This window comes from Physeter macrocephalus, chromosome 8, assembly GCF_002837175.3.
Source record: "Physeter macrocephalus isolate SW-GA chromosome 8, ASM283717v5, whole genome shotgun sequence".
NCBI classification, from domain to species: domain Eukaryota; kingdom Metazoa; phylum Chordata; class Mammalia; order Artiodactyla; family Physeteridae; genus Physeter; species Physeter macrocephalus.
This window is the reverse complement of record NC_041221.1, coordinates 128,392,677-128,404,721: the sequence shown is the minus strand read 5'-3', so window position 1 is coordinate 128,404,721 and position 12,045 is coordinate 128,392,677. Positions and strand designations below refer to the sequence as shown.

At 37.0% G+C, this 12,045-nt stretch overlaps 1 protein-coding gene across 3 annotated transcripts in view; it reads left to right on the top strand.

The window, feature by feature from the left end:
- Positions 1-12,045, top strand: part of MEIKIN (meiotic kinetochore factor) — a 152,520-nt gene that overhangs the window by 50,578 nt on the left and 89,897 nt on the right. For all 3 annotated transcript variants that reach the window (XM_055086741.1, XM_055086740.1, XM_028493439.2), the window contains one exon: positions 8,181-8,251. In XM_055086741.1, coding sequence (XP_054942716.1) covers positions 8,181-8,251 — 71 coding nt within the window. The remainder of the gene's footprint in view (positions 1-8,180; positions 8,252-12,045) is intronic.

The window sequence follows — 12,045 nt, the reverse complement described above, 5'->3', positions numbered from 1 at the left end:
TTTTATCATAAATTGACGTTGAATTTTGTCAAAAGCTTTTTCTGCATGTATTGAGGTGATCATATGGTTTTTATCCTTCTGTTTCTTAATATGGTGTATCACAATGATTGATTTGCATATATTGAATAATCTTTGCATTCCTGGGATAAACCCCACTTATCGTGGTGTATGATCCTTTTAATATGCTGTTGGATTGTTTGCTAGTATTTTGTTGAGGATTTTTGCATCTATATTCATCAGTGTTATTGGCCTGTAGTATGCAAGTGATTTCTGTGCATTAATTTTGTATCCTGCTACTCTACCAAATTGATTGATTAGCTCTAGTAGTTTTCTGGTAGCATCTTTAGGATTCTCTATGTATAGTATCATGTTATCTGCAAACTGTGACAGTTTTACGTCTTCTTTTCCAATTTGGATTCCTTTTATTTCTTTTTGTTCTCTGATTGCTGTGGCTAAAACTTCCAAAACTATGTTGAATAATAGTGGTGAGAGTGGGCAACCTTGTCTTGTTCCTGATCTTAGAGGCAATGGTTTCAGTTTTTCACCATTGAGAATGATGTTGGCTGTGGGGTTGTCTTATACGGCCTTTATTATGTTGAGCTAGGTCCCCACTATGCCTACTTTCTGGAGAGATTTTATCATAAATTGATGTTGAATTTTGTCAAAAGCTTTTTCTGCATGTATTGAGGTGATCATATGGTTTTTATCCTTCTGTTTCTTAATATGGTGTATCACAATGATTGATTTGCATATATTGAATAATCTGCATTCCTGGGATAAACCCCACTTATTGTGGTGTATGATCCTTTTAATATGCTGTTGGATTGTTTGCTAGTATTTTGTTGAGGATTTTTGCTTAGAATTGATTTTGCTGCATCCCATAGGTTTTGTGTCATCGTATTTTCATTGTCATTTGTTTCTAGGTATTTGGTGAGTCTGGCTAATGTTTTATCAATTTTGTTTATCTTCTGAAAGAACCAGGTTTTAGTTTTATTGATCATTGCTGTTGTTTCCTTCATTTCTTTTTCATTTATTTCTGATCCGATCTTTATGATTTCTTTCCTTCTGCTAACTTTGGGGATTTCTGTTCTTTCTCTAATTGCTTTAGGTGTAATGTTAGGTTGTTTATTTGAGTTGTTTCTTGTTTCTTGAGATACGATTGCATTGCTATAAACTTCCCTCTTACACTGCTTTTGCTGCATCCCATAGGTTTTGGGTCATCTTGTTTTCATTGTCATTTGTTTCTAGGTATTTTTTGATTTCTCCTTTGATTTCTTCAGTGATCTCTTGGTTATTTAGTAGTGTATTGTTTAGCCTCCATGTGTTTGTACTTTTTACAGGTTTTTTCCTGTAATAGATATGTAGTCTCATAGTGTTGTGTTCGGAAAAGATACTTGAGACGATTTCAATTTTCTTCAATTTACCAAGGCTTGATTTGTGACACAAGATATGATCTATCCTGGAGAATGTTCCATGAGCACTTGAGAAGAAAGCGTATTCTGTTGTTTTTGGATGGCATGTCCTATAAATATCAATTACGTCCATCTTGTTTAATGTATTTCTTGGATTGATCCCTTGATCATTATGTAGTGTCCTCCTTTGTCTCTTGTAATAGTCTTTATTGTAAGGTCTATTCTGTCTGATATGAGAATTGCTACTCCACCTTTCTTGTAATTTCCATTTGCATGGAACATCTTTTTCCATCCCCTCACTTTCAGTCTGTATGTGTCCATAGGTCTGAAATGGGGGTCTTGTAGACAGCATATATACTGGTCTTGTTTTTGTATCCATTCAGCTAGTCTGTGTCTTTTGGTTGGAGCTTTTAATCCATTTACATTTAAGGCAGTTATCGATATGTATGTTCCTATTACCATTTTGTTAATTGTTTTGGGTTTGTTTTTGTAGGTCTTTTCCTTCTCTTGTGTTTCCCGCCTAGAGAAGTTCCTTTAGCATTTATTGTAAAGCTGGTTTGGTGGTGCTGAATTCTCTTAACTTTTGCTTATCTGTAAAGGTTTTAATTTCTCCATCAAATCTGAATGAGATCCTTGCTGGGTAGAGTAATCTTGGCTGTAGGTTTTTTCCTTTCATCACTTTAAATATGTCCTGCCACTCCCTTATGGCTTGCAGAGTTTCTGCTGAAAAATCGGCTGTTAACCTTATGGGGATTCCCTTGTATGTTATTTGTTCCTTTTCCCTTCCTGCTTTTAATATTTTTACTTTCTACTTAATTTTTGATAGTTTGATTAATATGTGTCTTGGCGTGTTTCTCCTTGGATTTATCCTGTATGGGACTCTCTGCGCTTCCTGGAATTGATTAACTATTTCCTTTCTCATGTTAGGGAAGTTTTCGTCTATAATCTCTTCAAATATTTTCTCAGACCCCTTTTTTTCTCTTCTTCTTTGGGACCCCTGTAATTCGAATGTTGGTGCGTTTAATGTTGTCCCAGAGGTCTCTGAGACTGTCCTCAATTCTTTTCATTCTTTTTTCTTTATTCTGCTCCCTGGCAGTTATTTCCACCATATTGTCTTCCCGCTCACATATCTTTTCTTCTGCCTCAGTTATTCTGTTATTGATTCCTTCTAGAGTATTTTTAATTTCACTAATTGTGTTCTTCATCACTGTTTGTTTGCTCTTTAGTTCTTCTAGAGCCTTGTTAAGTGTTTCTTGTATTTTCTCCATTCTGTGTCCAAGATTTTGGATCATCTTTACTATCATTACTCTGAATTCTTTTTCAGGTAGGTTGCCTATTTCGCCTTCATTTATTTTGTCTTGTAGGTTTTTACCTTGCTCCTTTGTCTGTAACATTTTTTTCTTTTTTTTTTGCGTTACACCGGCCTCTCACTGTTGTGGCCTCTCCCATTGCGGAGCACAGGCTCCGGACGCGCAGGCTCAGCAGCCATGGCTCACAGGCCTAGCTGCTCCATGGCATGTGTGATCTCCCAGGACCGGGGCACGAACCCGTGTCCCCTGCATTGGCAGGGGGACTCTCAACCACTGCACCACCAGGGAAGCCCCATAACATATTTTTTTGTTGCTTCATTTTTTTTTTGTTGATGTGTGGTGCTGTGTTCCTGTCTTACTGGTTGTTTGGCCTGAGACATCCAGAACTGGAGTTTTCAGGCAGTTGAATAGAGCTGGGTCTTGGTGCTGAGATGAGGATCTCCCTGAGGCCTCACTCTGATTGATATTCCCTGAGGTCTGATGTTTCTCTGTTAGTCCAGTGGTTTCAACTTGGAACTCCCACCACAGGAGCTCGGGCCTGACCTTCAGCTTGGGAACCAAGATCCCGCAAGCTTTGTGGCGTGGTAAAAAAAAAATTAATAAAAAGAACAAAAGGAGCAGTACAATATCAAAGAATAAAACAACAAAATAAAATTAGAAAGATGAAAAATATATTAGGAAAAATAAAACTATAATTGAAACATCTGCAACAAGGTAAAAAAAACCACAACAGAAAAAAGAAAAAAAAAAGGGTGGGGTGGGGTGGGGGAACAAGCCAGAAGGAGAGATCACATGTCGCTGGGGGTTCCTCCATCCCCTTAGGTGTCCGTGGTACCCCACTGGTGCCTGCTAGGTGCCCTAGTTGTGAGGAGATGCGAATTTTGTTTCCTTCTAGTACACCATCTTGACCCTGACTCCCTCTATTTATTTTTGTCACAGTGCTGCAGTATATGTTAAGAAAACTGGTATCCCAGGAAATTGAGTCCATTTTAGTGTGGTTGTATTTAAGAAATGAAGATATGTGAGGTTAGGTCTTAACTATCCCCACAGCACCCATCATTAATTCATTTAATAAATATTTACTGAGTATGTATTCTGTACTAGGCATTACTATATATACCGATAGGGAGTGATGTATTTTCCCTTACCTTGTCAGTTTCAGTCGTAGGAGAGGAAGATAATCAGTAAACAGATGCATTGGAGTTATGTGTGATGGTTGAAAAACAAAAGAATCAAAAAAGCGCCTTGCATTTTTGGCCTTCTGTTATTTAATTTACTATTAGAATAAATGTGGCAAGACCTTTACAACCTTATTAACATCTATTGTATTTCAGATTTCTATTTTCTTTATTTCCTGCAACAAGTTTTATAGCATCTGTTTGGGGATTAATTTAAAGAATTGCTTGCTTTGCTCCTGATGGATATAAATGTTTGTATGAACTGAAAAAAGAAGAGTTTTTTGGTGTTGTCTTCACTTTAAGCAGTTGTCTTAATGAGCATTTAGAAAATGCCAGGTATTATGTTAGGAAGTGTGGGTATAAAAATGCTTAAGATGGTTTCTGTTCTAAGGGAAATGAACCTAGTGATAAAAACTAAACTTATCCCACATGCATGGAGTGGCTGGGCCCGTGAGCCATGACCGCTGAGCCTGCACGTCTGGAGCCTGTGCTCCGCAATGGGAGAGGCCACAACAGTGAGAGGCCAGTGTACCACAAAAAAAAACAAAAAAAAACAACTAAACTTATAAAAGCACACATCCTTGGAAAGAGTAGCATCTACTACCTTGGAGGGTGAGCATTAGAAGGAAGATTTGCTTTATAGATCACAATTAAGGAACTTGTGAACAAGGGAAGAAAGATATGAAAGGGAAAGTTGGTAAGGGTATCAAAAACAGTCATGATTTTATCTAGTTCATGCCAGATTTTGGCTGTGGAAACTATTATTTATAAAGCCTGATAGTAAGGCAGAATATTGATTCTGTAATTATGTATGCTTGTATATTCTTACTTTTATGTGGTTGATTGACTTAAAATTTCAAATTAAATTATATCTTGCTCTAGAGTTATTTTTTTACACATTCCTTAATTCAGCAAATCCAAGTTTGTTCCAGTTGTTTGTCAGGCTCTTTACTAAGTGTTAGGAAACCAAGAAATGGCTATATTCCTGCCCTCAAGGGTTCATAGTCTAATAATAGAAACAAACAAACAAGAAATTACTTCTCAGACATCTCCTGCTCAGTCTTCTTTGCAATTTTATCTACTGCTATTAGCTATTAAATGTGGGGGTTCTTAAAGGCTGATTCCTAGATTTTAATCTCTGTTCAGTCCACCCCCTGATATGTCTAAGTATCCTATAAAAGGCAGGGCTTCCAAATTTTCCATTCTAGACTCTCCTCTGAGGTAAGACCCTTATATGTAGCTGCCTTCTGGACATCTCTGCTTGGATGTTTCAGAGACACCTTATCTCATCATTGGTTAATTCCACTCATTCAACGAATATTTATTAAGCACCTATAGTGTAACACAAACTGTTTTAGTTGCTGGGGAACATGCCAAATTTCTTGCCCTAACAGAGTTTATGTTATAGTGGAGAAAGAAAGAAAATAAACAGATAAAAACAGGTAAACAAATACATATATCACAACATCAAAAATAAGAGTAATGAGGGAAAATAAAGAAGGGTAAAAACAGAGTGTGTGACTAGGGATGCTGTTTTAGACAGGCTAATCAGGATAGGCCTCTCTGAGGAGGTGACATTCGCACAGAGCTTGAAGTGAGAGAGTGGGCCATGTGAAAATCTGGTGGCAGAGCATGCTAGGCATAAGGGAATCACAAGTGAAAAGGCCATGAGATGGGAATGTGTTTAGCATGTTGGAAGAAGAGAAAAGAGGTTAGTGTGACTGGAGCAAGATGAGAAAATAAAAATGAATGGTTGAAATTGTAGTCGGTGAGCAAGTGGTATAATGTAGTCTCATATGCCATCGCAAAGAGTAGGGATTTTTTTCTAAATGTGTTGATAAGTGCATCTTAGAGCAGAGGAATGACATGATCAGGTACATATTTTAGAATTATCACTCTGGCTACTATGTGGATAATAGACTAAGGGGTAAGAGTGGAAGCAAGGAAACCTTGTCAAATAAACTATTGCAATGGTCAGATAATGGTGTTTGAGACTAAAGTGATAGCAGTGGTCTGATTTGGAATATATTTTAAAGGCAGATGGGCCAGGATTTTCTGATTAGGCTGGTTGTTGGGTAAGAAAGAAAAGTCAAGAATGACTCTTTTTTTTTTTTAACATCTTTATTGGAGTATAATTGCTTTACAATGGTGTGTTAGTTTCTGCTTTACAACAAAGTGAATCAGTTATACATATACATATGTTCCCATATCTCTTCCCTCTTGCGTCTCCCTCCCTCCCACCCTCACTATCCCATCCCTCTAGGTGGTCACAAAGCACCGAGCTGATCTCCCTGTGCTATGCAGCTGCTTCCCACTAGCTATCTATTTTACATTTGGTAGTGTATACATATGGTATTTGTTTCTCTCCTTCTGACTTACTTCACTCTGTATGACAGACTCCGGGTCCATACACCTCACTACAAATAACTCAGTTTCATTTCTTTTTATGGCTGAGTAACATTCCAGTGTATATATGTGCCATATCTTCTCTATCCATTCATCTGTCGATGAAGAATAACTCTTAAATTATTGCTTTGAGCAACTAGATGAATGGTGATATCATTTCTTGAGATAGGGACATTGTAGGGCAGAGCAAGTTAGGAGAATAATTAAGAGTCTTTGGTTTGCTCATATTAAATTTGATCTGTCAGCTCGTGTACATAATGTTACATGAAAGAATGCCAACACAAACAGGTATATACTCATTTATTTTATATATATATATGAAGTTCGAGAACAGGCAAGACTTATTCTGGCTGACAGAAGTCAGAATAGTGGTAATCTTTAAAAAGGGGGTGCTGACTGGGAAAAAACATATAGGAAATTTCTGGGGTGTTGGAAATATTTTATGTCTTGATCTGGGTGATAATTATATGGACGAATACATGTAAATATAAGATTTGTTCCCATTACTGTACATATGGAGTACCTTAAGAAAATATTAAAACGTTAAGAGGATTTTTAACCTTCAGCTGGAGATGTCGTGAAATCAGTTTGTGACACAAGAGTCCGGAGTTCAGGGCAGAGATTGGGGCTGCAGATAAATATTTAGAGTCAGGTATAGATGTTTTGAAGCCGTTAGAGTAGGTGAGTCACTTAGGAAGAGAAAAGAAATAGAAAAGAGACATGTAAAAAGAATGTAAATAGAACACTTCAACATTTAGAAACAGCTGTAACAAAATTTTCCAAGAGATCAAATAAAACAAGGGTTGATGACTGAGAATTGTTACAACCAAGACCTAACCTAGTCTTCCTCCTCCAGTGTCCTCCATCTCAACAAATGTAGCTTAATAAACCAAAACATGGGATCATCCTCAACACCTTCCTGTTTGTCATTTCTGTCTCTAATCTATTACCAAATCTTAGTACTAATTTTATCTTTTACAGAACTCTCAAACCTACAGCTTCTCTCTACATTGGGAGATGAAGATGAGAGGAATGATTAGCCTCAAAGTTTGCCAGATTTAGCAAATAAAGATACACAATGCCCAGTGAAATTAGAATTCAGAAAAGCAGCAAATAATTTTTTAATATAATTATGTCATAAACATTGCCTAGGCTGTACTATTACACAGAAAATACTTAAACTAAAAAGAATTTGTAATTCATCTGAAATTCACATTTAAGTGGGCATCCTATGTTTAATCTGCAATGAGGCTGGAAATATGTAAGCGATACAGGGATTATAAAAATAGGATTTTGTATGCCAATTTAAGGAGCTTAAGTTTTAACTTGAGGGCAGTGGAAAGCCTTTAAAGAGTGTTAAGCAGATGATATTAGATTTTTATTTTAGGTATACAGTGTGGAGAGTGGACTGCAGAGGGAGGTGATTTGAAAGGCTATTGGGATCTATGTAGCAGGAAAGGGTTTGGGGTACAGATAAAGTTTTTGGTAAGATGAAAGAGGCCTGAGTATGTTTTAAATGCTGGTAGAAAAGTTGGAGTAGAAAGGGAGAGACTGAAACTACAGGATAGTAGAAATGGAAGGATAATTAATGAAGAGTTCTAATCACATGCAACTTTCTCTACTAATTGAAAGGTAAATCTTTTATATACAGTTTATTTACTCCTGTGAAACCTGGAGCTCTTGAGATAAAGGTATTTTTAATAATTCTTCCTCCTATCTGTAGCAAGTCAGGTTGTTCAACATACATTAAGTTTTTCTTCTAAAACTATTACAAAATCAGTCATTAAAATCCATTTTTTCCTCAAATTTGAGTTCTCTTTTCTGTACTTAGAGTTAATGACAAGTTAAAATACTAAAGTATATTTTTATTATAGATAATGCATCTTGTGGAGTTTTACTTGCTGAGAAAAATTACCCTTCAACCCCTCAAAAAACAAAGAAAAAAGCAAGTATTGAAGCAGAATAACCTTATAAATCATAAATTTCATTAATATGGGACATACTATTTTCTTTTAAACACTTTTATAGGAATTATTTTTCAGCTATTTAAGCCAATAATGGAAAACATTTTTGGAGCTTAGCAATTAGAGTGGATTATTGTTGCATGAATATATACTCTATATAAAGTTAATGAAAGAGGATTAAAACTTAAAAATTTTCCAATTTCCTTAAATTGGATGTCTATTAATAATTAATTTAAAGTGAAAATAACACATTTGCTTTGTAGCCAGAACAGTGTTCTGTGCTAAGGAACTGTAAATCAGTACATTAGACCTGGAATCTAGAGGTCTTTGGGGAGGAATTCAGACTTGATTTTGTATATAACAGGAGCTACTATCTGAGTGGCTACTCAGTGTAAAGTATTATTCTAAGCACTTTTCATTAAGTATATGTTTTTTATAGCATTCCTATCAGGTAAGTTTGTCATTTGTTTTATTTTTTAGCTATTTTATAGCTGAGAAAAATGAGGTTTAGATATTAACCAATATGCTTGAGGAGCTTGTGACAAGTCTTTCTCAATCTAAAACCTGTACTTTTTCCACTGTGCCGCATGGTCACTGTATACTTTGGGGAGCAAATTGAAAGAGGGCAAGAGTGTCAGTAGGAAGATTCATTAATAGAAAGTTGCAAAGGTTTTGGTGGGAGATTGTGGTGGCTTTAACTAGGATGTTTTGTAGGAGAGATGAAAAAATATGCGTGGATTGAAGATAATTTTACCTATAGTGTTTATGGATTGGACATAAAGGATGAAAGAGTGAGAGGTGTCAATAAAGGCTTCTAGGTTTGTGTCTTAAGCAGCTTTGATGGATAAAGGTACTATATAATGTGATAGGAAAGGCAGGAGATCTGAAGGCACATGAAGATGAAAATGTTGGAAGGGCCATTGGCTGTAAGTTTCCAGGTCAGGAAAACAGAATAGGGGAGTATACAATATTATAGATATTTTAAAATTCATGGTAATGGGTGAAATCACCTGGGAAAGAGTATCTAGAGAGTAAGGAAGAAAAGGGGGTCCAGGATCAATTCTTGAAAAACTCTACAGTCACATGGAAAAGGAAAAGTGGGCAGAGAGAACGGGGAAAATAAACAGTATATGGTATCATAGAAGGTAAAGGAGGAGAGCTTTTGCTCCTAAAAGGGAGAGTGGCCAACTATGCTGAGTGCTGCTTGGAGGTCCAGTGTTATAAAGAATTTTGAAAAATTGGAGGACTTCCAGTTTCTGGTCCAACATGAAAGGAACTTAGAAGTCACTACTCTGTCCTAACAACAAGTAGAAACCTGAACAAACTGAAAAATAAGCAACTCTTTATAGATCTGTCAAAGAAGTAAGTAAGGTCACATGGTAAACTGCTACACCAAAATATGGAAAGACAGACAGGTGGATACAGAGAATAATGACTTACCAGAGTACAAACACATGAACAGAAACCTCCCTGTGAACCAGTGCTGGGGTGGGAAACCCAAAAGTGTGATTGATGAATTGCTGAAGGCTCAGTGTGGACAACTCTGAAAGTTAAAAACTCAAGAGGGGCCCAGTCATCAGAGGAACCTCCACACTTTTGTGAGTTGTACCTCCAGAACCTCTACCAGATCCTCACAGTGAATATCAGAGAAGAATACCCTCATGCTTCTGGTAGTGGAAAGGGAAAAGGAACCATTTTGAAGTACATCAGAATATTCTGTTCTTCTTAACAAAGCCTACCCTCAACAGAAAGTGTTTTACAATAGCCTAACTTGCTGGGGTTTTATCAGAACCTAACCTACCTGGGGAGGGGAAGTACCTGATTCCAGCCAGCTCTCCCCTTCCAAGTGGAGGAAGGAAATTATTCAATTCCAGCTCCCTCTAGCCTTCCACATGGGCGAATGGAAGTACCCGATTACTACAAGATGGTCCTTTCTAGCCATCCTGTCTCAACTCAAGGGGGAAAAAACTGAGAAGAACCAGTGATGTTTGCAGTCCAGGGTCACAGGCTCAATAAAAGACTGAGACCTAATCATAGAACTGTAGAATGCTTCCCCATCCCTACAATTTATCAGTGCATTACTAAAGACGTATTCACCACAGTTGCTCTTAGCCAGTACATCATGTCCACATTATAGCAAAAAATTACAAGCCATACTAAAGAGCAAAAATTACTGTTTAAAGAGGCTGAATAAGCATCAGAGCCAGAGTCAGATGTGGCGGTAGTGTTAGAATGATCAGACCAGAAATGTAAAATAACTATGATTAATACGCTAAGGCAGTTATAGGAAAAAGTAGACAACATGCAATATAAGCAGAGAGATGGAAATTCTAAGAAATAATCAAAGGAGTGCTAGAGATCAAAAACACTATAGCAGGAATGAAGAATGCCTTTGATGGACTCAGTAGTAGAATAGACACAGCTGATGAAAGAATATCTGAGTTTGAGGACATGACAATAGAAACTTCCCAAACTGAAAAGCAAAGAGAAAAAAGGACTGAAAAAAAAAAAAAACCAAACTGTGGGACAACTACAAAAGGTGTGACATATACATAATTAGAATTCCAGATGGAAAGAAACAGAGAAAGGAACAGAAGCAACATTTGGAACAATAATGACTAAAAATTTTCCTAAATTAAAATGTCAGACATTAAACCACAGATCCAGGAAATTAAGAGAATACAAAGCAGGATAAATGCCCCCAAAACTACATATAGAAATATCAGATTTGAACATCAAAATCAAACAAAGAAAATACCTTGAAAGAAGCCAGAAGGAAAAACACCTTACCTATAGAAGAGCAAAGATAAGATTTACAGACCTCTCCTCAGAAACCATTCAAGCAAGAAGAGAGTGAAGTGAAATATTTAAAGTATTGAGAGAAGACAACCACCAACTAGAATTCAGTACCCTGTGAAGTTATCCTTCAAAAGTGGAGGAGAAATACATACTTCCTCAGACAAACAAAAATTGAGGGAATTTGTTGCCAGTAGGCCTGCCTTGTAAGAACTATTTAAAGTTCTTCAGGGAGAAGGAAAAAAAACATGTCAGTATAGGTTTATCTATCTTAACAAATGTACCACTGTGGTGTAGTGTGTCAATAGTAGGGGAGGTTGTGCATGATTGGGGACAAAGGGATATATGGGAACTCTGTACATTCAGCTGAGTTTTGCTGTGAACCTGAAACTGCTGTAAAATATGAAGTTTGTTAATTTTTTAAATGTCAATTGCATTTAGGATCAAGAAGGAAATTGATGACTTTGGCAAGAATAATTTTAGTGGACTAGTAAGGAAACTAGTTTGGAATAGGTTAAAGAGTTATAGAAATTGAGAAAGTATAAAATATATAAAGAAGCAAATTGGGACATAAACAATATAAAATGTGTGTGTGGAGGGGAAAGTAAATATGTAAAACTTTTTAATGCAATTGAAGTTAATTTGTTTTCAGCTTAAAGTAGACTATTATGAGATGTATTATGAATGCCTTAGGTAATCAAAAAGCAAAAATGGGGCTTCCCTGGTGGCGCAGCGGTTGAGAGTCCGCCTGCCGATGCAGGGGATGCAGGTTTGTGCCCCGGTCTGGGAGGATCCCCCGTGCCGTGGAGCAGCTGGGCCCGTGGGCCATGGCTGCTGGGCCTGCGTGTCCGGATCCTGTGCTCCGCAGCGGGAGAGGCCACAGCAGTGGGAGGCCCGCCTACCGCAAAAAAAAAAAAAAAAAAAAAAAAAAATGTGTGAGAGATACACAATGATAAAGAGAAAAAAATCAAAGCATACC